Source organism: Pelodiscus sinensis, unplaced genomic scaffold (genome assembly GCF_049634645.1).
Source record: "Pelodiscus sinensis isolate JC-2024 unplaced genomic scaffold, ASM4963464v1 ctg60, whole genome shotgun sequence".
NCBI lineage: Eukaryota > Metazoa > Chordata > Testudines > Trionychidae > Pelodiscus > Pelodiscus sinensis.
In genome coordinates this window covers 635,505-662,802 of record NW_027466001.1, presented here as the reverse complement: position 1 = coordinate 662,802, position 27,298 = coordinate 635,505, and the positions used below count along the sequence as shown (strand labels likewise).

At 45.6% G+C, this 27,298-nt stretch overlaps 1 protein-coding gene across 2 annotated transcripts; it reads left to right on the top strand.

The window, feature by feature from the left end:
- NONO (non-POU domain containing octamer binding) lies at nt 1–27,031 on the top strand. 2 transcript variants are annotated; one of them, XM_075918005.1, is made up of 11 exons: nt 1–156; nt 4,005–4,126; nt 8,241–8,434; nt 12,284–12,585; nt 14,396–14,491; nt 16,013–16,209; nt 17,918–18,002; nt 18,752–18,854; nt 22,233–22,275; nt 22,955–23,064; nt 26,044–27,031. In XM_075918005.1, exons 2-11 carry the CDS (start codon nt 4,015–4,017, stop codon nt 26,179–26,181), a joined length of 1,380 nt encoding a protein of 459 aa, XP_075774120.1. In that variant the 5' UTR covers nt 1–156; nt 4,005–4,014; the 3' UTR covers nt 26,182–27,031. The 2 variants fall into 2 exon arrangements, with proteins under 2 accessions (XP_075774120.1, XP_075774119.1); XM_075918004.1 differs by having other exon boundaries at nt 8,214–8,434.
- The last annotated feature ends 267 nt before the right edge of the window (nt 27,032–27,298 follow it).

Sequence of the window (27,298 nt, the reverse complement as noted above, 5' to 3'; positions counted from 1 at the left end):
AGGACGGTGGCCAATCGGCGAGCGCTAGGGGCGGGCCTTGGGGAGCTGGTTCGGCTGTCCGATTTCCGGCCGCGCGCGCTCTTTTTTCCTAGGCTGCTGGAAGGCGAGGAGGCCGCGAGGCCCCCGGTCTGTGGTGGGCGCGAGAGCCGGGGACAGGTGAGGCGGCTGCGGGCGGCGGCCCGGGAGCGGCCCCCGGGCTCCGCCAGGGCTCAGTGGGTGCGGGCGGGGCCGGCTCGGGCGGCGGGAGGCCTCGGCTGCGCGCGGCGCGGCCTGGCTCAGCGGCGCGGCCCGGCCCCCCCCCCACCCGCCTCGCCGGCCCGCGGCCCTGCGCGGTGCGTGCGGCCGCCCCAGCGGGAGTCCCGCCCGGGGGCGACCCGGGACCCGCGGGCCGCGCCGCTCGGCCTGGCGCGGGCCGCCAACGGCCGCCGGCTTCTAGTTCCGGTTCGGGGCGCAGCGCGCGGCCTGGCCGAGGCGCCGTTTGCGCGGGCCCCGTGGCGGCCGCTGGGCCCTGCAGCGCCCATGGGCCGTGGCGCGGCGCGCTGAGCAGAGCGCACAGCGCCGCGCGGACACCGCCAGGCCCCCGCCGTGAGCCCAGACCTGCCTGAGCGAGGCCGAACGGCCGCTGCCGGGTGTCCGGGGGGAGGGACAGAGCAGGGGGCGAGTATCCAGCCTCGGACGCGGTCTGTGCCCGCCCAGGCCAGTAGCATCCGTGGAACTAATCTCCGGGACATTTTATAGTTGTGACTCTGACCTCCCCTGCAAAGAGAACCAGAGATCGATGCTCTGTTGAGTGAAGAAATATTTCCCTTTGTTTTTAAACCTGCTGCCTAACAGCTCCATTTGGTGGCCCTTGCTCTTATGTTATGAGGAGTAAATTCCACTTCTTTATTTACTTTCTCCATTTGTATGTTCTATCCCCCCTTAGTTGTCTCTAATCCAAGTTGAAAAGTCCCAGTTCTAAGTAATTTTCCCTCATATGGAAGCTGTTCCATATCCCTAATTATTTGTGTTGCCCTTTTCAAATTTTTTCCAATTCCAGTATATTTTTCTGAGATGGTATGATCACATCTGTAGGCAGTATTCAAGATGTGGGTGTATCTTGGATTTATATAGAGGCAATATGATATTTTTTGTCTTATCTCTTTCTTAACGATTCCAAATACTCTGTGTGCTTTTTTGACCGCTGTACTTTGAGTAGGTATTTTCAGAGAACCATCTACAATGGCTCCAATATCTCTTTGAGTGATAACTGCTAATGTGCATTCCTATGCATTTATCAAAGACGAATTTCATCTTCCATTTTGTTGCCCAGCTATGTGAAATCTCTTTGCAGTCTGCTTTGAAATTATTTGTAGTCTGCTTTGGACTTAACTATCTGGAGTAGTTTTATATTGTCTGCAAATGTGGCCACCTCACTGTTTAACCCTTTTTCTAAATCATTTGAGTATATTGAGTAGTACCAGTCCCAGCATAGACCCCTTGGGAACACCACTAGTTACCTCTCTCCATTCTGAAAAATGACCATTTATTCCTTTAGTTTATTTCCTGTCTTTTAACCAGTTATTGGTCCAAGGACCTTTCCTGTTGTCCCATGACCACTTACTTTACTTAAGAACATAAGAACAGTCATGCTGGATCATACCAAAGCCCATATAGCCCAGTATCCTGCCTTACAACAGTGGCCGATGCCCCAGAGGGAGTGAACAGAACAGGTAATCATCAAGTGATCCCTCTCCTGTCATCCATTTTCAGCCTCTTACAAACAGAAGCTAGGGACATCAATCTTACCTATCCTTGCTAATAGTAATTGATGCACCTAACCTCCATTAATTTATCTAGTTCTTTTTTGGATCCTGTTAGTCCTGGTCTTCACAACATCCTCTGGCAAGGAGTTCCGCAGGTTGACTGTGTGCTGCATGAAGAAAAATTTCCTTTTGTTTGTTTTAAACCTGCTGCCTGTTAATTTCATTTGGTGATCCCTAGTTTCTATATTATGGCAACAAGTAAATAACTTTTCCTTATTCATTTTCTCCATGCCTGTCATGTTTTATAGGCCTCTATCATATCCCCCGCCTTAGTCTCCTTTTTTCTATGCTGAAAAATCCCTGTCTTTTTAATCTCTTTTCATATGGCACCTGTTCCAAACTTCTAATCATTTTTGTTGCCCTTTCTGAATGTTTTCCAATGCCAATATATCTTTTTTGAGATGAGGTGACTACATCTGTATGCAGTATTCAAGATGTGGGTGTACCATGGATTTATACAGAGGCAATACAATATTCTCTATCCCTTTTTTATGATTGTTTGCTTTTTTGACTGCTGCTGCAGATTGAGTGCTTAAGAGCTTTTGGTAAGGGTCCTTTTTAAAAACTTTCTTCCAAGTACTCTGTTATTTACATCACCATTGTCCATGTGCTTGTTGACTGCCTCAGAATTCTAGACAAAAAACAGGACCATGTAGCACTTTAAAGACTAACAAGATGGTTTAATAGGTGATGAGCTTTCGTGGGCCAGACCCACTTCCTCAGATCAAATAGTGGAAGAAAATTGTCACAACCATATATACCAAAGGACACAATTAAAAAAATGAACACACATGAAAAGGACAAATCAAATTTCAGAACAGAAGGGGGATTGGGGGGGAGGTAAATGTCTGTGAGCTAATGATATTAAAGGGGAAGCTCACAGACATTTACCTCCCCCCCATCCCCCTTCTGTTCTGAAATTTGATTCGTCCTCTTCATATGTGTTCATTTTTTTAATTGTATCCTTTGGTATATATGGTTGTGACAATTTTCTTCCACTATTTGATCTGAGGAAGTGGGTCTGGCCCACGAAAGCTCATCACCTATTAAGCCATCTTGTTAGTCTTTAAAGTGCTACATAGTCCTGTTTTTGTTTCAGCTACACCAGATTAACACGGCTACATTTCTAGCACTATTCAGAATTCTAGTAGATTGGTGAGGTACGATTTCCCTTTCCAAAATCTGTTGTCTTTTTGCCAACAAATCACTTCCATCTATGTGTCTGACGGCCTGCAATTGCTGGGATTGCCTTTGGTGCCCTTTTTATAAATTGGTACAGAAGCTGGTTTAAATAGGTTACATACCACAGTTATCAGTTCTGCAATTTCAATTTCAATTCTTTCAGAACACTTCAGTGAATATCATCTGGACCTGGTGACTTATTACTGTGCAACATTGCCCCTCCCCCCCCCCCCCCCCCCAGTGGGTTCTTAATGACACCTCAGTCTGGTACAGCTCCACAATTTTGTCACCTAAAAAGAATGACTTGAGTTTGGGAATCTCCCTCATGTTCTTAGCTATGAAGACTGATGCAAAGAATTCACGTGTTCCTCCACAATGGCCTTATCATCCTTAAGTACTCCTTTAGCCAGTTGTTCAGTGGTCCCTCTAGTTGTTCAGCATGACTTTTGCTTCTGATGTATTTAAAAAAGGGACATAGTTAACTTGTTTGAATTCTTTTACTTGCTACTGTTATAAGGGATGCATCTTATTAAAATTAAATGCCTTTTCAGTTTTCTTTGTGCATTTGAATGGTTTATATTGTATTCAGTGTTGCACTTTCACCTGTGTTTGTGGTTCTTTCACATAGCCACACGAGAAATAATTTAAAAAAATAGAAAAAATATTAATTACAAAGTTTGGCATTAGGAGTCAGATGCAGGACTGAAAGCCAACTAGATTTTAAGTTGACTTTTCCCTTGAAGGATCTTTTTCCTGGTTTTGTAGTATCAGTGTGGCTGGTACGTCAGAGCACACTAGCTGGACATATCATTGACTAGAGGTTACTTTAAATCAGATATCCTATGTTCAAATTGCATTTTCCCTCCTATTGTCTGTTTATCCCAGGTGTTTGGGATTGCAGAGATTAGAAATGCTTCTGTTTTGCTAATTGCAAGAAAGTAGTTGTGGCATTGTGGGTGTTGGAAGTTGCAGTTGTTTACTTCAGGGATGTATAACTGATGATGTGTTTGCTCTCAGGTTGGGAAAAATGCAAGGCAACAAAGGCTTTAACATGGAGAAGCAGAACCATGCTCCAAGAAAACAGCATCAGCATCAACAGCCATCTATTCCAGCTAACGGGCAGCAAACCAATAGCCAGAGTGAGTAGATGATGCAAGTCATTCTTGATGGTTTTAATCTTCTGGGCTGCTGAAGAGCCTTCATGATAGCTCCTGACATAATTTTCACTTAAAACTGTCACAGGTTCTTTCCCTATTTGAAATGCTCTGAAATCCCATGAGAGAGGACTAGTTTCGATCCTCTTCTGCTGCCAAATTCCTCTGGACTTTCTGTTGCCAATCCTTGCTCATGAATATACACACTTGCATTCTATCTTTTTATATGAAAGTTCTTTTTGATATAAAGAACAGGGAAGCCGTGTGCAAAGTTGCTGGGGCAGTCCCTGGTCTCGCAGGTCATTCCTCACCATTTCTCCCCCCCCCCCCCCGTTTCCCCTGGTACCGCTCTGCATTATAAAGGACAGGGAAGTTCCTTGTCCTTTATAATGCAGAGCTGCAGCAGGGGAAGGGGAGGTGGTTTAAGCTGTCTGATGGACCCAGGGACCAGGAACTGCCCCAGTGACTTTGCACACCAGTTCCCTGCTCTTTATAATACAGAGGGGGAGGAGGGGAATGCAACTAATAAATAGTGCTAACCAATAAGCTTCTGCTTATCGGTGAGTCAACTAACCCCTTACATCCATAATTCAAAGACTGCTTCCTTATTTATATAGGATCTTCTGGTAAATCTCACCGCCGAAAGGACTACAAATCTGTCCAATCCTTCAGTGTCACCAGTGTGGATTGTATAAGAGAAAGGTGGCTTGTCTGTGACTGGCGCGCTCTCTCTTCAGCCCCCTTCCCAAAGCTGTACCATAACACCACTTGGCACAGTCCTTCCTAGATACTGATGGGGTAGAGTTGATGTCAGCATAGATGTGGTTATAGTCTTACCTGATCACACATCAGACTTAAACTTCTTAGCAGGGTAATCTCCTGTTTTGGCAGCTTGAGACTCCAGCATTAGAGGGCCAGTAGTATATGCCAGCATTGCTGTGCCAATAAGTCCAATCTACTGAAGTTTGCCCATGTTCACTGTGGGCTGGAGCTCCATGATATTGGTGCGGTTTGGTGATGGTGATCTTAAGGTGAAGAAGTAGAATCTAACTTAATGGTTTAGAAGCATGTAGTTGTGTGGGTCTAGAGCTGCCTTTTATGGATGACTGGGCCCGGAATCTGGTTACATGGATGGGTCATTTACTTTAAAAGTTGTGCTGTGCTTTGAATGTGGAATCTCCTGCATAAATGCCACATATAAAAAAAAATATAGCTCTTCAAATTCAGTGTTAAAGTGATTGGCCAGCCTTCTATCCCAGTCTAACAGGGAGTTTAATTCTTGATTTCTAAATATAGGTGGCTTAAAACAGGAGTGTTTTAAGGGCTGAATACGGCCCCTGGCTTGCCTGCATCCAGCCCCCTACGCTCAGGGACCTCCCCAGTGCTGGGGAGCCTGTGCTAGAGCTCAATCCCCCCTCCCCCATTGTTTTCCTCCCTATGGGGCTGGAGCCACAAAATCTACTAGCCTGGGCCCCCTTAGGCTCTAGTGTTCAAGGGAAATGTGGGGAGTGTCTTTCTCCTCCTCAGTTGGGAGTTTTGTCTAAGGGTGTTAAAATGCGATTATCTGGCTAATCAGTGTTGATACAAATGTATCGAGTATATGATTCATTGATCAGCGCCACTGTGCAGAGCTGCAGTGGGGGTACCTCCAGGAGCCAAAACAGTCCTGGCTCATGTCGGCTCCGGAGCCACTTGCACTGCAGGTTTGCATTTTAAATGTAGTAAGAGCCGCTGGGCCCTTATTACATTTAAAATGCAGAGCACAGTAATCGGTGCTAGCTGGGACTGCTGAGTCCTCGCTTGCTCTGAGTCCAGCAGGCCCTGTTTGTGGCAGCCAGGGCTCTCCATGGCCAGCCCTAGTTGCCGTGAACAGGGGTTGATTGGTGGTAACAACCCTTGTTCGTGGCGGGGCACCCAGCTCCCTGCTGGGACTCCTACAGACAAAGGCTGCTTCACAGCAGCATCCCCTATCCCCCTTCCACTCCCTCTGATAGAGGCACCCGGGGGTGGCGGGGACCTGGAGACAGTGCTGGGGATCAACTTTTAAGCCAGGTTCTCCCCCCTCAGCACTAGCTCCTGTCCCTCCCCCTTGGTGCACGCAGGGCCAGCGGGGACTGCTTGAGTCCCCACTCATCCCCTGGTCCCTGCAGAACTTCTGCTTTTGAAATATACAAGAGGCCCAGAGGGTTCTTGTACATTTCAAAAGCTGAAATGCCCATAGTGGGAAAGGTGTGAGTAGGGACTCAAGCAGTCCCCACTCATGCCATTTCCCCGCTGTGCCTCTGCCTCTCTGATAGAGGCAGCCAAGCTAATAAAGTTGCCACTCAGCTATCCGATAACCAAAAGCTTATCAGTCAGCTAGTTGCTAACATCCCTAGTCCTGTCTGAGTAGGCTTTTTTCTTTTTGTTTCTCACTTGTGTGGGGCCCCGAGTTATTTTTTGATGAGTCAGTGGCCCCCGACACAAAAAGATTACCAATAGTGATTTAAAATGATTGGCTCCTATCTTGGGATCCTTGTCTGACCTATTAAAAGCTAAATAGAATTACAATGGGCGATCCAGTTCCTAAAGCCACCACTAGTGTATTCATGTGTCTTATAGTTGGTCCCTAAATATCATCTTTGTAACTATTGCCTGAGGCCAAAAGCCAGAACATTTTTCATAATTTTTTCTACCATTATAGTAGCTGTGCACTTTAATATTCTCTGCCTCACTATATTTTATGATTTATCATGAATTTGCTGGCTTTTTGGTTCTGTTTTATAGCTGATAGTTGCTATCTCTCCAGCTTGGATCTAGTGTATTCCCAGACTGTAGATGACTGAAATATATGCTTTTTTCTGTTGTACTAGGCAAGGCTCACTTATGTAAGCATCTTTTGAATGTTTTTTGTCTGAATCAGAGTTCTGAATTCATTCCAGGATGATAATCCTCTAGCAATTTAGAAAACTGTAGCTTTTCTGTTGATAGCAAGCTGTGGTCTTGAACATGGAAGCTCTACTAGGGATGTTAGATATCTGGTAATTGAATAGTCACATAACTGCATGGAATCTTAGTGGTTACACAACTATTCAGTAGTCCCTGGGGGCGGGGCGGCAGTCAGTGTGCCCCCTGGCCCCACTCCTGGGGAGCCCCTTGCACCTCTGCCTCTGAGGCAGATGCAGGTGATGCCTCTGTTTGTGGGAAGCTCGGACTCCTGTGGATAGGGGCTACTGCTGTCCTCTGGGAGCTCGGGCCTGCTGCGAACAGTGGCTGCTTTGCAGCAGCCTCCCCTGCACTCTTCCATCCCCCCCCCCCTCCCGATAGAGGCAGCAGCATGGGGGGGGCACTTTTAAACTGGCTTCTGCTCCCCCCCCCCCTCACTTCCTCTGATGCAGAGGCAGCAAGAGAAGTGGAAATGGGTGCAGGGTGTAGTTGGCAAGATTAACCGATAAGCCTAGGCTTATCAGTTAATTGTATAGTCCAGTGTTTCTCCACTTTTTTTTTTTTAAAATAAAGTACCCCTTTAAAAAAAAAAAAAGTACCCTCAGTACCAACAGTTTTCAGACACTCACAATTTTTTTCTACCATTGAAACACATTTGTTTAAACAACTTAATCGTAGCTAGATGGGCGGTGAAATTTTTTTGACGTAAAAAGTACAAAGCACTGTAAAACTTAAAACAAAAATTCAGTTTTCTCCAAATTTCAGTTGTTAACGTACCCCCAGGCTTGTACCACTGGTTGAGAAACACTGGTATAGTTAACTATATGATTTTGATGTCCGTAGCTCATACGGTAATCAAAAGCATCTTTTGTCACAGTAGTCAAGTTAGGAAGGTTGCTGCATTCTTCCAAGGTTCCTACTTCCTCATTTGGACTCTGCCTCACGCAGTGGCTGGTGCCTTGTTACGAAGCAATACAGTTCCTGCAAACCTCATTGTCATCAGAATGTTGGCCCTTACTGAAATACTGTCTCCTTATTGTACTTGGTTGGAGATATTCCAGAGTTGGGTGAGTGGGTGGAATTAGCTATTATTGTATGTCTTTGTTTGCTGTGATGTAACATAATGGACTTTATTCCCCAATTGTAGAGCGACTGTGTACCTTATTCCCCTCAGATGAAGGCCTCACTATTGACCTGAAGAATTTTCGGAAACCTGGTGAAAAGACATTCACTCAGAGGAGCCGCCTCTTTGTGGGGAACCTGCCCCCAGATATTACTGAGGAGGAGATGAGAAAGTTATTTGAGAAATATGGGAAAGCAGGTGAAGTCTTCATACACAAAGACAAAGGCTTTGGATTTATCAGGCTGGTGAGTCGTTATTGTTGCCTTTAAGATGTTCTGTGGTAGGGCTCTGATGTTAGAAGTGCTGCTCATTGGAAATAGTAACCATGCTAACTTACTTTGCTAAAGAAACTGGTGTCTTCAGTTAAATAGTGAGTAATTTAGTAGTCGATGGAATTTCCATCAACTTCTCGACTAGTCGATAGGCACTTCCGCATTCCTTCTTTGAAATGTACAAGAGTCCCTGCTGGGGCTCTTGTACACTTCGAAAGAGGAATGCAGAACTCCACATAGAATCATAGAATCATAGAATAATAGGACTGGAAGGGACCTCGAGAGGTCATCGAGTCCAGCCCCCCGCCCTCAAGGCAGGACCAAGCTCCACCTACACCATCCCTGACAGATGTCTGTCTAACCTGTTCTTAAATATCTCCAGAGAGGGAGATTCCACCACCTCCCTTGGCAATTTATTCCAATATTTGACCACCCTGACAGTTAGGAATTTTTTCCTAATGTCCAATCTAAACCTCCCCTGCTGCACTTTAAGCCCATTACTCCTTGTCCTGTCCTCAGAAACCAAGAGGAACAAATTTTCGCCTTCCTCCTTGTGACACCCTTTTAGATATTTGAAAACCGCTATCATGTCCCCCCTTAATCTTCTTTTTTCCAAACTAAACAAGCCCAGTTCATGAAGCCTGGCTTCATAGGTCATGTTCTCTAGACCTTTAATCATTCTTGTCGCTCTTCTCTGTACCCTTTCCAATTTCTCCACATCTTTCTTGAAATGTGGCGCCCAGAACTGGACACAGTACTCCAGCTGAGGCCTAACTAGTGCAGAGTAGAGCGGCAGAATGACTTCACGAGTTTTGCTTACAACACACCTGTTGATACAACCTAGAATCATATTTGCTTTTTTTGCAACAGCATCACACTGTTGACTCATATTCAACTTGTGGTCCACTATGACCCCTAGATCCCTTTCCGCCATGCTCCTTCCTAGACAGTCGCTTCCCATCTTGTATGTATGGAACTGATTGTTCCTTCCTAAGTGGAGCACTTTGCATTTCTCTTTATTAAACCTCATCCTGTTTACCTCTGACCATTTCTCTAACTTGCTAAGGTCATTTTGAATTATGTCCCTATCCTCCAAAGAAGTCGCAACCCCACCCAGTTTGGTATCCTCTGCAAACTTAATAAGAGTACTCTCTATCCCAATATCTACATCATTGATGAAGATATTGAATAGTACGGGTCCCAAAACAGACCCTTGAGGAACTCCACTTGTTATCCCTTTCCAGCAGGATTTAGAACCGTTAACAACAACTCTCTGACTACGGTTATCCAGCCAATTATGCACCCACCTTATCGTGGCCCTATCTAAGTTATATTTGCCTAGTTTATCAATAAGAATATCATGCGAGACCGTATCAAATGCCTTACTAAAGTCTAGGTATATGACATCCACCGCTTCTCCCTTATCCACAAGGCTCGTTATCTTATCAAAGAAAGCTATCAGATTAGTTTGGCATGACTTGTTCTTCACAAACCCATGCTGGCTATTCCCTATCACTTTATTACTTTCCAAGTGTTTGCATACGATTTCCTTAATTACCTGCTCCATTATGCAGCCTGAAGGCCAGTGGGAAGTCCTGCTAACTCTGGCCTCCACAAGGACACTTTCCCTTTGAAATGCACAAGGGCCCCCCTGGGGGCTTTTGTGCATTTCAAAGTGGAAGTGCCCTGGAGAGTCCCCAGCTGACCCTGTGCTCCATGCTGCGCTGCTGCTTTGAACTGCTGCACTGGAGCCTGGGGTAAGCTGAGGAGTCCTCAGTTGATCCCAGTTCCATGGAAATGCCATGCGGAGCCCCAGGTCAGGTGGGGACTGATCCTGGGCTCTGTGCAGCATTTCTGCTGAGCCCGGGATCTGCTGGGGACTCCCCTGCTGGTCCCAGGCTCTGCTTAGCATTTCAAAGCAAATGCTTATCGGATAGTTAACTAGTCCTTAACATCTTTACTTCACATGGATGTTAACATTTAATTCTGGAGTATGGAATACATTGGAACCAACTTTGACAGCTAGTGTAGATGGACGCCTGTTCTGAGGGAGAGTATGGGTGCCAATTAGTGTCCCTAATGCCTGCCATTCAGTATATGCTGTGCCTTTCAAGTCTCATTGTGGCTGTAGAGAAATGAGGAACAAGTTTGCGGTTACAGGTGAAACTGGCAAAAAGCAGGGAACCTTTGGGTAAAAGACCTTAACTTCATATAGTTTCTTGCTGGATGTGAGAGAGTCAGCCTCTAATTATTGCTAGTGGTGGGCATTTTTAAGCCTAGTGAAACTCCTAGTTGATCAGAATTAGGGAAGTGTCATAAAGCAGTATTGTTCTGTACTAACTGAATTAGCAGCTGAGGCTGCCTCTCTTCCATTACCTACCCATCCTCCCCCTGAAAAAAAGCGGGTTTGTCACTGGAAGTGATTTTAAGCTACATATAAGGGCAGCAAGAGAAGATGTGTGATTAAGTCATTGGGCTGTCTCAAGATCTGGGGGTATTTCTGTGTCTGCCACGTTTACTGTCTGACCTCAGGCAGGCTGCTTTTTTCCCGTGCCTCGGTTTCCTTTCTGTAGAATGGGTGCAGAGTCTATCTCATGTGTTGAGAGGATAAAAGCCATTGTTTGATGTTCACTCACTGTAATAAGCAGGGTTTGACGAACAGTGGCGAAAACTGCTTGCAGGTAAATACAATTAAATAAGCTCATGGAGCCTTTTTTAACCCAAGGTTTTGGGCATGTCACCATTTCTCCCCTCCTTCGCTTACTAGCAGAAAATTGATCTCTTTTGTTTTGTATTTATCTGGCGGTTGGTTCTTTTTTTTTTTTTTTACTGTTGTGTATTATATAGCAGGTTAGCTGCTGTTCAGTTATAAATTAAACAAGATTACTTAATTTCTTTCAAGACAGCTGCTTTAGTCATAGGAATAGGATTTTCCCCTTCTCCAAGCTAGTGTCTTGGTATCCTATTCAAGCAAGGAAGATGTAAAGCTGGTATAACAGCTGTTCATTTGACACAACCTATATTTTCAGTGGTATGCAAGTGTTTTGCTTATATTGAACATCAAGAAGCTTGAAGTAACTATCTTGACACTTGTGTCTTGAAACACACAAGATGGGCAGTTTGGAGAGAAGCTAAAAGCTTTTAAAGTACTATGATAATCAGGGCTTGACAAACCATGGCGAAAGCCACTTGCCAGCCCCGCACTGCGCATGTGCGTGCCGCCGGTAAACGGGGCGTCGGGCTGAAATCTACTCACCACAGGCGAGTAGATTCAATAGATTGTCGAGCCATGATGATGATGAGTATATGATGCAAGTTTTCATATTTTCCACTAAGTAATTCAGGTAATAAGCCTGTAGAGTTTGAAAGGCTCCTGCCTGTCTTGTACTTTCATATACTAAGCAATTCCCGTGTCAATCATCAGACTAACTACTGGAAAGAATCAGGGAAGTGGCAATTCTTGCCATCATCCTCACACCATTCATAGATGTATGCTTACTTCATATTAACTCCTAGCTACTATCTGTAATCCTTGCAACATTCCTTTCAAGTTTTGTAGATGTTTGCTTTCTTTTTATCTTCTCATCCCAAACTTCACACTTTTCCCCTGAACTAGTTTAACTGGCACTTTGGATAATGGTCAGAAGACTTTATTTTATTACAGACATTACTAAGGCATCCTTTGTATAGAGTATTCCTTGTTCTCCTCACTGTACTGTTAGTGCAGGAAAAGACAAGCTAGTGACTGTCCTCTGCTTCTGTGTCAGGAAAAATATTTCCATACTGCATTGCAAGTTTTAATGATAACTTTCTTGTCTTCAGGAAACTCGCACTCTAGCAGAGATTGCAAAGGTGGAACTAGACAACATGCCTCTCCGTGGGAAGCAGCTAAGAGTGCGCTTCGCATGCCACAGCGCATCGTTGACTGTCAGGAATCTTCCTCAATTTGTGTCAAATGAGCTCCTGGAGGAGGCCTTCTCTGTGTTTGGCCAGGTGGAAAGGGCTGTGGTTATTGTGGATGACAGAGGAAGATCCTCCGGGAAAGGCATTGTGGAGTTCTCAGGAAAACCTGCTGCTAGGAAAGCTCTGGACAGATGTAGCGAAGGGTCTTTCCTGCTCACCACGTAAGTGCGGAGAGTGAGAAGTGCTGTCCTGGAAAGTGCACAGCTTTGTCAGGCAGGTGCTAGCTTATGAACCACTGATCCTATAATACTAAAATGGGGCTACGTGTGGTATAAATGTAAGTTCTGTAATGACAAACTTCCTGTCTTATATTTGGATCGTGTTAGACTAAATCTGTGAACAGGCTTATGTTCAAAATTGCCTTCCTTCCTGGAGGCTGCCCATGAGATTGAGTGTACTAATCTGGGGCTGCTGCTGTTGAGGTTCCTCATAGACAGTGCCTTCTTTGGGCAGTTTAGGTAGTCCAGAAGAAGTAGAAACTATTCCTCCCCCAGTAATGTATGGATGGCAAGTGAATAAAGTGTTTGTGTGGGTTGCTGTGTAGTCTGGGTCACCCTAAGGATTCTAAGTATTGGGTAAATGACTAATTGAATAGTCGATGCATTTTGCATCGACTATTCGCTAGGACGCCTCCGCCTTTGAAGTGCAGCAACAGCCTTAGGGCTGTTGCTACACTTCAAAGGTGAAAGCACTCCGTAGAGCCCAGGGTCAGCCGGGACCAGTGTGCTGCTGCCACTTTGAAACGCCGCAATGAGCCTGACACGGGGCTCCCCCACAGAATTTCAAAGTGGAGCCCAGGGTCATCTGGGGAGTCCCCAGCTGATCCCGGGCTCTGTGTAGTGCTGCCACTTTGAGCAGCCTGGGGACACCCCAGCTGGCCCCGACTGCATGTAGCTTTTCAAAGCAGCAGCACTGCGTGGAACCTGGGGTCTGGCCCCAGGCCTCTCTTCTCTCTTCTCCCTCCCGCCTGCTGCAAGGGGGGGAAGCAACTAGTTGATTATCCAATAAGCATTTGCTTATCGGATAGTTAACTAGTCCTTCACATTCCTAGATCACCTCAGAATTGATTATGGAAATGGGTTTTTGTCTACTTTTTTTGACAAAGTTGTACCCAATACTGGCAGCGGGCATAGGTTTGGGGGGGAAGGTGTGTGTGATGACTGTGATAGATACCTATCTCTATCTGGCTGCAACTCACTAGCCTCCATGCTTGAGCATTTCAATGACACCTAACAGATTTGCAGAGTCCAATGTTCCCGAGGAGATAGTGGTACATTCTTAGGAATGGAACTAATTCTAGATTGTGCTAAAGTCAGTTAATTTGATAATGGCTGTTAAAGCTCAGGTGTTATTGCATTTGATTTATAATCCACTTATTCTCTAAGTAACACTTTTATTTGCTGCACCTATTCCCTTATTATCTCCTTGCCATACCTTACTTTTTTCAAAAGGTTTGGAGATGGTGTTGCTCGTTCTGCTGCTGGATACGCTGAGATCATTCTACAGACACCTTTAACTTCAAAAAACAGCTCAGTTCTGTTCACTTTTCTTTTTTCTGTGCTAGCCTCTCCGGTATATGGCTGGGAGTGGCCAGTTATGTACTGCAGCTGGGCTGCAATGGAGGGTCTTTGGACTTTGCCCAGACTGTTTGGAAATCTTCACTCATAGCACATCTCTGGTAACTATCATTGGCTAATTCAGGGATCAGAAGTAGCTATCTCTAAAGAAAGGGATTGTAGAAGCAGTTTCAAATAAGTCACACTCGAAATCCAGATAGTACCAATCTATAACTTGTGTGTGAAGGTGACATTCACCTGTATTCTGGCTGTCATTTTCTTAGATGGTTTTCTTATGTCCTGTTAATCAAACTTTGTTGATAGAGAGCAGTAAGTTCTACTGAACAGAGAAGCTGGCCTGCCATCAGCCAAGGTCTAGGTAACACTGAAATCATGTGGCCTCTTTTCTTTGCAGATTCCCTCGACCTGTCACAGTGGAGCCCATGGACCAGTATGATGATGAGGAGGGACTGCCGGAGAAACTAGTCATCAAAAATCAGCAGTTTCACAAGTATGTCCCCCCTCTGGAAAGAAGAATGGTGTTAATGGTGGACCAGTCAGGAGACTGATGTCTTAATCTTTGGGAAAATACACGATCACAAACTAGCTAAAGGCTCTTATTGCCTTGGTACATTCTCTCTTCTACTCCTAAATGCATTTCCTTACTAACTTCTGCATGCTTCTTGAAAACACCACTTCTGTTCAGGCATATGATGTTTTCAGGAGTAGTTGCCTGGAGGGGCAGAATGTAATTGGGACTACCTTGTAGTTCCTTCAATGTTATATCCGGAGATGACATGCCAGTGCCTCAGATAGGATCCTCTGCTGGAAAATAGCAAGATGCAGTAACTTCAGGAGGTAGCCGAGTTAGTCTGTTACAGGAAAAAAAAACAGTAAGCAAATGGTCTGGTAGCACTTTATAGACTAACTAAACATGTAGATGGTATCATGAGCTTTCGTGGGCACAGCCCACTTCTTCAAATGACCAGAGTTATGATTAGAGGATAAGGACACTCAAAATAAATAGGAGAAGGGAAGGGAGGGGGGAAGAAAGATGTTCTGTCACCCACCCCCCTACTTCTATGCTTAAAGTATCAGGAGAAAGGGTGCTAAACCTGAGCAGATAAAGATCAAAGTCAGTGGATGGATAAGGCAGGAAAGATATCATTCAGAAAGTAGTTAGCACCTTCATTGATAAAGCTTCCGCCACCCCATATCTTGATTAAGTCGATAATTAATTGAATTGAATTTGCGTATGTATTGTGATTCCAAGATCTCCCTGTGGATTTGGCTTGAGGAACTGGCCTGTGACAAGACCGCCACCTTCAGATCTGTGAGATTATGGTTAGGTAAACAGATCATTTATGTTTACCTAACCATAATCTCACAGATCTGAAGGTGGCGGTCTTGTCACAGGCCAGTTCCTCAAGCCAAATCCACAGGGAGATCTTGGAATCACAATACATACGCAAATTCAATTCAATTAATTATCGACTTAATCAAGATATGGGGTGGCGGAAGCTTTATCAATGAAGGTGCTAACTACTTTCTGAATGATATCTTTCCTGCCTTATCCATCCACTGACTTTGATCTTTATCTGCTCAGGTTTAGCACCCTTTCTCCTGATACTTTATGCATAGAAGTAGGGGGGTGGGTGACAACATCTTCTCTCCCCCCCCCTTCCCTTCTCCTATTTATTTCGAGTTTCCTTATCCGCTAATCATAACTCCGGTTATCTGAAGAAGTGGGCTGTGCCCACGAAAGCTCATGGTACCATCTACATGTTTAGTTAGTTTATAAAGTGCTACCAGACCATTTGCTAAGATGCTGTAAGAGCAGCTTCCCCTTCATTGCAGTGAGAATTCTATTTGTGTCAGGCTGACAAGACGGCAGCTCCTTGGAGAAGATATTCTAAGTGTTAGTGATCTCTCCCCTTTGTAGCTGTTAATTAGCATCTCTTGTTTCATTTGTATGAATCTTTATTTTCCTCCTTGGGTTTGCTCCACTTCCTGATCTCCCCTTCTCCCTCAGGGAGCGGGAACAGCCTCCTAGGTTTGCACAGCCAGGTTCTTTTGAGTATGAATATGCCATGCGCTGGAAAGCCTTAATAGAGATGGAAAAGCAACAGCAAGAACAGGTGGACCGCAACATCAAGGAAGCACGAGAGAAGCTGGAAATGGAGATGGAAGCCGCTCGCCATGAGCACCAAGTTATGCTCATGAGGCAAGGTAAGAGCCACGATCAGCATTGGCCCAAGACCATTCTTAGGGCTTCTTCTGAAAGCCAGGAGTGTCAGTAACCAGACCAATATTGGATGATGATGGGCCTAGGGGAGGGATGACTAGCAGTCATCACTGGCATGTTGAATAGATCTGCTGTAAGGTATAGCACACTTTTGTTCAGCTGTCTTCTGTAGGATGACAGCTCAAGTTCTACCTAGCCAAGATTGAGAGACCCTGCACTTAACTTGATGGCATTTCTTTGTATGTCTATAATACTGTATTTACAAGTTACTGCATCTGATCCATTTCAGAATCCCAGGGAATACCCTAGGTATCAGTTCCCTATTGATTTGGGGAGAAATTGGAAAAGTAAAATGAGATATACACAGCCCCTATTGTCTGCTTAGCAAATCCACAGATTCAGGCACTCCTGCAGTTGTGAATGAGTGTCAGTCTGTGAACATCTTAGTCTCGTCTGTGCCTGCCCTCCCAGTAGAGCAGGGGTAGGCAATAATTTTTGATGGGGTGGGCGCGGTGGCACTCCAAGATTTTTTTTGAGCAGCACTCTTCTATATTAATGGAGGAGGTGCCGGGTCTGGGACGGCGGTTAGGTGAAGGAGGCAGTTGTGACCTGAGGCATGGGATTGGGGTGCAGGGGTTTGGGTTGTGACCTAGGCTGGGGGGGGGGGGGGGGTTGTAACTTAGGGCAGAGGATTGGGGTGCAGGGTCTGAGAGGGGGAGTATGGGCTTAGGAGAGGGGCAGAGGGTTAAGCTTATGTGGGGTAGGGAGATGGGGCTGGCCAGTGTGCGTGTGCTGGGGGTGGGAGTAGCTCATGAGGCATCACTCCTCCCTGCTCAGTTTGTGAAGCACAAACAGCTCTGCAGCCACTTTTCTGAGTGGTGTGCAGGAGAGCCTGCCTGAGGCTCCCTGCTGTATCCGTGGGATGAATCTGGTGGCTTGACGGGCTGGATCCGGCTCGCAGAAGGTGTTTTGCCCAGGCCTGCGGTAGTGTTACATGGTGACACCCTGAATGGCTTACCTCCCAGGCAAATAATAAGGGCAGACGCAAAAATGAGAGCATGCACACAGGCCATGGTATGGTGGGTGCACAGAACCATGACAGTGCAGGGAAAATTGTGGGATCCTGATGTGGAACCGCTGGGAACAGACCCAGAATGGGGAGCAAACAGTTCCCCACAGGATCCCCACAAGTTTGGGACCGTGGTATGGAACACACACATCCCGTGTCATGGGGAAAACTGAAGATATGGGGGGAGAGTGGAAATAACGTGTGTACATAGCTGCTGGCTTGGGAGGAGGGTGTTCCTGCTGTGAAATGAGAAGAAATGGGGCACATACAGAACTGCTGGCATGCAAGGCGGGGAGGAGTATAGGACCTTGCTATGAGGCACACAGCCTCAGCTAAGAAGGAGGGAGTGCAGGGAATGCAGGGAATCACTAAAATAGAGGGATATGGTGGGAGTAGCACCTTCTGTGGGAGGGTAAAGGAATGCAAGGAGCCCCAGATAAGCAGAATGAACTTAGGCCAGAAACTAGTAATGTGTAATCTCTTGGTCTGGAAACTGACTGTTAAGTTGAGGTTCAGGTTGGGATTCATAGAAGGGGAGGGGGAATGTTGGTGTAGTCACCTTGCAGCCTGCACAGGAAATGGCAGTTGGCCCAGTGACTGGCTTCTACTGTCACATCTTCCAGACTTAATGAGACGTCAAGAAGAACTAAGGAGAATGGAGGAGCTACATAACCAAGAAGTACAGAAACGTAAACAGCTGGAGCTCAGGTAAAGGGAGGTGCTTGCCTCTTATTGCTGCACTTACACATCCTGTTAAACTGGGGCTTGTCTTCCATTGCCTAGAGTAGTTGGGCACCATTTAACAATACCATTTTCAAACTCTTCTGGGTCATCTTGAATATTTTAAATAGAAAGGTGGGGCAAAAAATATTTAAATAAATAATAAATCTTCATAAGCCAAGTCTAAGTTTTTGGGGTCTGTGCTAGTGACCTTGCAGAACACTGACTAGTCCTTGGTTTTTCATTAATAGGCTCAGATTTGGCTTTCAGATGCATATACAAAAGCCAGGCTTCTCTGCAGTAACCCTAATTGCTCTAGTGCTGCAGGTGGAGAAAACCCTTGCCCCAGCCTCCTCCTTTTTGTTCTTCTGGTCACTCAAGGATCTTTGAGACTCTCCTCTCCCAACTCATCTATAGTCTTACTGCTTGGTTCTCAAGATCATTCTGGGGGCCACCAGGAGGATATTAAGACCAATTTCTTGTGGAGCACAGCTTGGGGAACCACTTGGCAATGTATGAATAGCATTTAGAAGTGTAGCATATGCTCTGACAGCACTCTTTTCTAATAAGTTCACTTGAATTGAAGGGTTGGAAATAAAAGTTTTCATTAGCTCTAGAAATATATTGAAGAGCTTAATGCTACACTTTATCTGGAAGAGCCGTGTGATCATTACTGCCCACTGTGCAGCACTTTGCCCTGTGATACAGAATCTGTTTACTAGGTCCTTTCCTTGCAGGCAGGAGGAAGAACGCAGGCGCCGTGAGGAGGAAATGAGGCGGCAGCAGGAGGAGATGATGAGACGCCAGCAAGAGGGCTTTAAAGGGAATTTCCCTGATGCGGTATGAGTTCTCCTGCCTCTTTATCCACATACAGCTACTGTCAGAAGGATCATTGTCCAAATAGGTCAGGGTTTCTGCTGATAAGAATATGACTGGACATATATTTTTCTCAGTCAGAGACAGCAGGGAGAAGAGGGACAGGGGACTCTGCCATGAAGTAGTCTGTCCGTGGCAGGCCCAAGCTCGCTGCAGACAGAGGCTGCTCCGTGGCAGCAACCTCTGTCAGTGGGAGGTCTGAGCACCCCGCAGGCCGGGGAGAGTGGGGAGAGAATCTGAGCTCTCTGCAGGCAGGGGTTGCTGCTGCCTCTGTATCAGAGGCAGCAGCATAGGGCAGCAAGCAGGAGCCGGTCTGCACAGGGAGCTGGTTTTTAAACCGGCTCCCCTCGTGGACTGGCTCCCGCCCGCCACTAGGGATGTTAGATATTGGGTAATAGAATAGTCAAGTAACTGCATGAATTCTGGTTGGTTACTCGACTATTCTATAGTCCCTGGAGTGGCGCTGGCAGTCAGTATGCGCCGACCCCACTCCTGGGGAGCCCCGTCACACTGCACTACTGCCTCTGTAGTAGAGGGGGCGGGAAGCAGCATTGTGTGCTGGGGCAGGAGGAACCAGCTTTTAAGCTGGCTCCCCCCCCAGCACCAACTCCTGCTCCTCCTGCTGCATCTGATACAGGGGCAGAAAGTGGGGGGAATGTGAGTAGTGAACAAGATTATTGATCATCTAGTCAACTACTTGTTGATATCCCTACCTGCCTCCCCACACTTCTGCCTCTAATAGAGGCAGCAGTGCAGGATGATGGGGGCTTCCCAGGAATGGGTCCAGGAGTGCACTGGCTGCCGGCCCCTCCTCTGGGGACTATCGAATAGTCATGTAATTGCTCGACTTTGTGGTATCTAATATCCCTAAATGGAACGGTATTGTACAGTTCACTTGGATCTTGTTGAGAATTGCAGACACTAAAATTGACGATGGTTCTTGCATGGTCCCACTACAAGAGGAATTAAGATTACTCAAGTGCCTTAACTGTTTCCTTTGTTTTGTTTGTTCTTTAATTTCAGTGCGGTTTTGGGGGGGGGGGGGGTTAATGTTTGGCTTTGGGATAATTATAGTATCTCTAATGTAATTTACCAGTAGGTACTCTCTTAACTTTACCCAAATGTAGTTTTGCCTGGAACCATACATATGGAAATCCACCTGTTGATGGGAATGCACTTTCCTGCTGCAGTCCATTTAGGATCCACAGTGTGTTAACCTTTGCAGCAGAGCATCTGCTAATTGGTTGTATTCTAGGAGCAGTGATTGAAATTTCCGTCCTGACTCTCTTTCCTTAGCCCCACCAGAGTTACATGCATGCCTGGCCACAATAACATCCTGAAAACTGCTGCATCCCCTCTAGGCTGTTTGTCTAAATGTGACTTGCTGCATCACGAGGCGCATGACAGTGTGTTGCCATTAAAATCAGTACTTGTAAAATTAGCACACGATATTGGATACTGCAGTTCCCCAACTGTTAGAATGGCAAACCTTTCTGATGATAACTGATTTCTTGATACCACTAACACTATTTCTAAGGCCACGTATTTCACAGATCAGTAGGACTGAAAACAACACCGTTGGGATTTCACTTCTTTCTAACACTGGCAGTTTGCACAATCAGCTCTTAAAATCTCATTTCAGAAACCACCTTGCTTTTAATCCTGATGTTGTATTAGCTGCCACCTCGAATCCCAGGAGTTAGAAATCGTAAACTGTGCCTTGTACCGACAGCTTGGAATCTGCTTTCCAACTGTATATGCATACTGTTTGAAGTATTTATATGGCCTACATGACATCCATTTTGTTTAAATGTTTCTATCCTTCATGGTTGTGAAGAAAACTTTCCAAATATAACAGCATGGCTGATGCTGTATGGTCTGCCTGAGGATGTAGACAGCTTGAAATAGTAACTTAATTTTCTTGACCCATATTGAGCTCAGTAATGTCTACTCTGAAGCCCGTTGATGACACTCTAGTGTTCTCCCATATATATCTCCCTCATGTAGTTTTGTCATATTTAGCTGTAAGCTCCTTGGAGTAGAGGTGGTTTCAGTGGGCTGATCTACTCAGTTTTTGAACAGCTTTATTTCTTTTAAGAAACTGGTAGTTAAATTGGTGCAGCCCTCTAATGTGGATTCACTTATACTGGTATAAAAGTGGCATAACTGTAGCCACACTAAAGGGTATCCTGAGCTATCTGTATCTGTACAAAATCATCTTAAATCCTGAACAGGCACTGTGTAGGTCCGTGGTGACCAACTCACTAGCCATATGTGGCTATTTGGCTGGTCGAATGTGGCTAGTTCGCTTCAGAACTGGTTGGACGCCATGGGTGTAGATCAAGGGTAAACTGTGTGCCATCGTTTCCTCTAAAGTGTGTGCCTGTGCGGGCACGCACCAACAATTTTTGTCCCGCCCACCTCCTTAGCAGAGGTACGCAGTGGCTGCTAAGCTGCTTGGGGGTAAGTTGCGGGTGGCTGCCCTGCCCCATGAGCAGCAGGGCAGCCACCATGCAGCCCTGTCCCTACTTCAGCCCTTCCCCAGGACTGGAGCTGCGGTCAGGGTGGGCCTCGTGGTGAGAGCTGGAGCCTGGGAGGCAGTACTAAAAATAGTACCGCGACCCCAGCTCCAGTCCCTGCTCATAGGGCAGCCTCCTGCCACACAGCCCAGCCCTGGCACCAGGGCTCTAGAGGAGGTTGAGGGGGGCGGATGGTGAGGCAAGGGGAGTACTAAAGAGAAGGTGGGGATGAGAAGGGGAAAGGGATTGAGGGGAGGGGGCAAGGGGCAGGGTAGAGGAGGGACAAATGCCAGGGGGCCAAGATGAGGCGGGGGCGAGAGGGGGAAGGTATGAGTGGGAGACAGGAGCGTACAGGGTGATGCTGGGAGAGGAGAAGGAAGGGGCAATGAGGGCAAGAGGAAGGAGAGGGAAGGTGTGGATGTCGGGAGAAGAAGGGTTGAAAGGAGGGGTGGGCATGAGGAAGGTGAGGGATGGAGCGAGCCGTGTGAGGAGAACTGGGGCAGAGAGGGTGGTGAGGGGTTGAGCACCAGGGAGGAAGAGGGCAAAGGGGGGGCAGGAGTATATCCTAGCTATATACTCACACTTGTGCTTTAAATATGCAGAGTGCATGTGGCAAACTCTCCTGCAGATTTCTAGCTTTAAATTGAGATTTTATTTGTTCATCAGTGGACAGATGTTCAGTGGGGTGAATGGTTCGTTTTCTTTTGCAACTTTTCCAAGGGAATGACTTCCTATATAGTCTTCAATGATAACATCTACTGAATTTCTCTGGGTTTATTGGAGAATGTCTTAAATGATGTGGTGTGAAATAAATCTCTTTCAGAGAGAGCCGCCGGATATGCGCATGGGACAGATGGGCATGGGAGGTAAGAGCTGCCTGTGGTTTTGTCTTTCTTGGTTCTACATGCGTTCAGTTCCTCTGTCTGCAGTCACTGGATCTGCTCTTGGAGAGTTTTGTTTTACTAATTGTGTATTTAGTAGAGTACACTTAAGATCAGAATGCCTGCATTCTCAAGTAAAGCCCATGGCAGCTCACAGCATGCAAAATGAGGAGTATTTGGTGGGATGCACTTTTCCACTTCAAGTGTATCTATAGAGCATTTAGCTCATTAAGCAGGTGTTACAGATGGAACTTGGTAGAGCCTAAATGGAATTGAGATTTCCCAAGGAGACTTGTGCCTTAAGAAATAGGTACAACGTACAGAAAGATGCTGAGCTCAGCAAGCAGAAAGGTCAGATGGGTAAAGATCCATTGATTGTACTTCCATGTTTCTAGTTTACTATCTGCAGTTTTAGGCTAGTTGGGCAGAAATCTGTAAATAAAGGAGTAGTGGAAGGTTAAGAGAAGCTGAAATTGATCTTTTGACAGCCTGGAATGTGTGCTTTTCGGGTTGATTGAGTTTAGGTTTGGATCACCATTGTATTTTATAAATTCAAGGCAACCTGTTCTGTACAAACTCCCTCCCTGGGGTGGGAAACTGGTGAGACAGGCCCTGCGAATTACATTTTATCTGCTTGGAATATTCATCCGATCTCTCTTTTCAGGTACCATAGGCATGAACAATAGAGGGGCTATGGGTGCCACCCCTGTCCCAGCTGGTGCACCTCCTGCAGCTGGTCCAGGAGCTATGATGCCTGATGGAGCCATGGGAATGGTAATGTATCTTCTAGCTACTCCCTTCTTGGGCCCTTTTAATGAATACAATGTGTGGCTCACTGTGGAGGCTCAGTTAGCAGTTTCTCTGTTAAGGCTGAGACATGCTTTATCTCAGACCTCCTTTTTGACATCCCCCCCTCCCGTACCCTCAGAGGCCAGTGTTCACCTATAATACATAGCCAGCATGGAACTTGTTGCCCTAATCTGAAGTGACTTGGTTAACATTTTTGAAAATTCAAACACTTTTTTCTGTCATATTGTACCTCAAAAATGAGTTATCCTAAAACGTATTTGAAGTATTACATCTTTTATATGAGGGGGATATGTATATTTGGGAAACCCCATTGAATTGGGGATCTTGGTTCAGGCAGTTTATTGGTCCAGGTTTTCAAGAGCTTTCTGTCTGGCAGCTCCCATTGAGGACCGTGGCAAATCCCCCTAAAGTAAGACCAAAGTGTGTTGTTAGGCTCTTCTGGAAGTGTGACTATTAAAGGACACAGAATGTCTGGAGACCTATGCTTGCTTATTTTTGCCAACCTAAATGGTAGCTTTTCATTGCAAAGAGTCTTCAGAATAAAAAAACATGATTAATGGAGACTTTTCTTTGTCACAGTTCTGAGATGGAGGGAAGAATTAGGGAGAGAGGAAAACCCCTAGTCATAAACAGTCCGTTTTAGGAATGTACTCTCCTTTCGTCCTTTCCACTGGTTTCTTTCCTCTGTAGTGGATGCTGGAGGATTTTCATTCTCTTCGCTGTGGATGGAGGGATCAATAGCCCCTCATAGTTTGTTGACTGTTTTCCTTCCTGCCTCTTTGTAAATGCCCTATAACATTTAGGAGCTCCTCAGGTATCCTGCTTCTTGCTTTGCAGTATGTATCATTTTAAACAGTTCCAAAATGCAAAAACCCAAAAGAGCCATCGGGTAAAAACTGTTAATGTTCAATATTGGTACCAGAAGGTAAAAAATTCCATCTATTAGAAATCCAGAATGAAGGCTCTGCTCCAAAGAAACCTGCAGCCAAATTGTGCTCCATCAACAAGGCCATAAGAAAAGTGAATAAGAGAGTCATCTGTTCGCACATTTCCTCAGCAGTGACCAAAAACTTGAATGCTTTACTCTGAATCTGGCAGATGCTATGCCAACTTCTGCCTTATGTCCACGTGATTAAACTAGTCTCTACATTCATTTTGTGAAGTCTAACTAGACAAATAGCATATGAAAGGTAGCCATTTCTCCACTCTTAAGGTTCAATGGCCCAGCAATTAATCAAGTATGATTGGACTAATGTATCTACATATGCATACCACCTAGCCCAGATTAAGAAATTACAACACGTGAAAAGAAAGAGTTAGTGTGATAAATAAGATGCTTTTTCACTACCAAACATGCGTGTTTGACAGCATATATAAAACCAATGCTTGTGGTGAATATTTTTGATACTATATCTGCAGTCTGTATCAAGGTAATATGTTTGCTTAGTACGATTGTTTCGGCCATTGTATGTGGACTACTCAAAGTCCTTGTGAAAATGGTGTAACGGACAAAGAAATGAAGGTTAGGTTGCTGTAGAGGCAAAGGTAGGGTTGTTGCATGTCTTCACTGGAATTCTGAACTTCCAAATGTTTGAGGTTTCATTAGTTTTAACAAATTTTGTGTGACTAATGTAGTGTTAGGAAGGTAAAAGGGTGGGAATCATAATGACTTTTTAGAAAGCTAAACTAAATTAGCTTGTAAAGAATCTGGTTTTGATAGTGTGCAGGGATGACAGCTTCAAAGCTTCCCTCTTTGTTCCTCGTCTGTCAGCCTGAGGTATAGTATCACATCCACAGCATGAGTGTGGCAATCGAGTAAATATTTAGTGTCTAAGTGTTCTGGGAGTCTTACTTTGGGGAGCTGGCCAGGGGACAGGTGGGAGAGGCCAAAGGTTACAAAAGCAGCTTCCCTAGTTGCCAGTGAATCATATATTGCCATCTGAGGCCTCTTCAGTTATCTTGTTACTAGATCAGTGTCATAGGTGGTGGCCAACTTTGTGTAGGTAAGCTGCAGATTGGTGGGTTTGCTGAGGGGGAGAGGATGGAATCAGCGAGGGAGAAATGTGAAAGGAGGGTAGTCCAGGCACACTGAAAAGGAGATTGGGGATTGAAAGTGGAATTCATAGGGGCAGGAGGCTTTTAGAGGGTGCTTTGAAAGCCAACCCTGCCTATACTGGCCACATGTTAGTGCTGGGAAATAATGGATCCCTGTGTCCCAAAGCAACTGCTTGGTCTGGTAAGGAATAGGTCCTGCATCCAGCCATTCTTGCCACTGACAGTGGTTCCAGTCCTTCACTTAGGAGGAGCCTGTGAGAATATGGCCTGCAGCACAAGACCAAGGCTGGTCCAGGCCATTTCTGTCGGGGAGAGCAAAATGGGGGGTTGCCATTTTCTTACCCCTTAGTTGTGTAAAATCCTTAGCAACACTGATAGCCAGGGCTCGACAGTTAGTGCGAGTAGATGACAAGCCGTTACAGCCGCGCAGCATGCCGAACCGCGCGGCTGGCGAGCCCTGCTGATCACATATCAGGGTTCCAAACCCTTGATCACCTGCAGTTTTAATTCTGTTTGGTGTTGGGTGTCCACCAGTGGGGTTTGGGTTGGGCAGTTGTGGTAGAATTGTGGAATTCTCAAGACCCTAGACTGCATTACTCAGCCCACTGCAGGGCATTAGTCTACAGGCTTGTGTGGCTATTTTCCAGTGTGCTTGGCCTGGAATTTTATGGGGAATTTGACTTTTTCTTTGGCACTTAGTTATCTGAATGAAGAGTTTACTCTGTATACTTCCCTGTTGAATGATCTGAAGCTTTCTGGTAACTTAATGACTTGAGGTGGTAGTCAGTTGGTTCTGTGGAGTCCTGATCAGACCCAGCTGGGCTGGAATTGCTTCTAACTTAAGTCTTTTCTCCTTTCTGCCTCTTCTGTGCTCTCGCCCTGTACAAGACACCACCACCGCCCACTGATCGCTTTGGACAGGGCAGCGCAATGGAAGGACTCGGAGCTATGGGAGGAAATCCACCTGCCTTCAACAGAGGAAATCCTGGGGGGGACTTTGGCCCTAACAAACGTCGTCGATACTAACAGGATTAAGCTCCTGCCCGCCCGCCCCCCAAAGAGGAAAGGAGTCTTTGCAGGCCTCATAGGGTTCTACTTGGGGGTAACTCTTCATAGTAGTTTAATTAGGGCCTGCTTTGGCAAAGCCAGTCTAGGCAAAAGGGGAGTGCAGACAAAGGTTTTAGTAAATTTAATGTGGTGCATTCCTATCATTTCAATGTGAAAAGTGGATTCTGGGAGGCTTCAGTAGCTGTGCAGTAAAAGTAAGACCCAGTAGAACCCTGATGCCTTTACCATTCCATGTTTCCTACATGTTGCTGCAGTCCTGAGACTAACCTAGATACACTTGACGTACTGGCATTCGTCTAGTATGGCTCCTTTGAGAGCACAGGCAAGTCTCTGGAGAAGTAAGGCAGCCCTTGGATCTTTTGCAGCCCTCAGTGGCCCTGTAAATTTATATAGCTCCAAATGACCCATCATGTAGTGAAACCAGGAGGGGTTTATGTTTTTTAACTTGTAGTTTTTACTTTTTCTCTGGACCATCTATTTCTTTAAAGTAGTGGACTGTCATGTGCAGCCTGAATGGCTGGAAGGCTCTTGATTGAATAGATCTTTGATATGTGTTGTACCGCTGTTTATTTTTACTGGTAGTAAAGTACAATCTATTGGACAAAGATACTGTATCTCATGCTGAAGACTTAACTGAAACTATTGTTTGTATAACCTTAATCTTGCCTGTCTTGTGTAGAACTACTACAAGATTTTCATTTAGTGTAAACTGTTTGAACACGAGCTGTAATCGTCCCACTAACAAGTTTGATTTTTGTCTGAGGAATGTTACAGGAATGCATTATTAAAGTGGATTTTAAGCCTTTTTTATCTTGTGTGCAGTCTCTTCTGTTCCTGACTAAAGCTTCTGGGTACATGCAGACTGATGCACATGAAGCCCCAGTCAGTGGAGGCAAAATTGCAGTGCTATCCTCTAGGGATGTAAGAATTTAACTGGATATTGATTAAACTCGGCATAGGGCTGCCAGGAGACTTGCCAGCCCCAGGAGCAGTTAACCGTGTAACTCATAGAATTTGTATTGGTTACACGGTTAATATTTTATTCTGTTTTTTTACATCTCTGCTGTCCTCATCC

What these genes read in the sequence shown, in the direction of transcription:
- NONO (XM_075918004.1), top strand. Translation starts at nt 4,015, where the DNA reads ATGCAAGGCAACAAAGGCTTTAACATGGAGAAGCAGAACCATGCTCCA. An exon ending in AAAAATCAGCAGTTTCACAA is followed by an intron (nt 14,492 to 16,012) that starts GTATGTCCCCCC and finishes CTTCTCCCTCAG; the next exon opens with GGAGCGGGAACAGCCTCCTA. An exon ending in AAGGGAATTTCCCTGATGCG is followed by an intron (nt 18,855 to 22,232) that starts GTATGAGTTCTC and finishes AATCTCTTTCAG; the next exon opens with AGAGAGCCGCCGGATATGCG.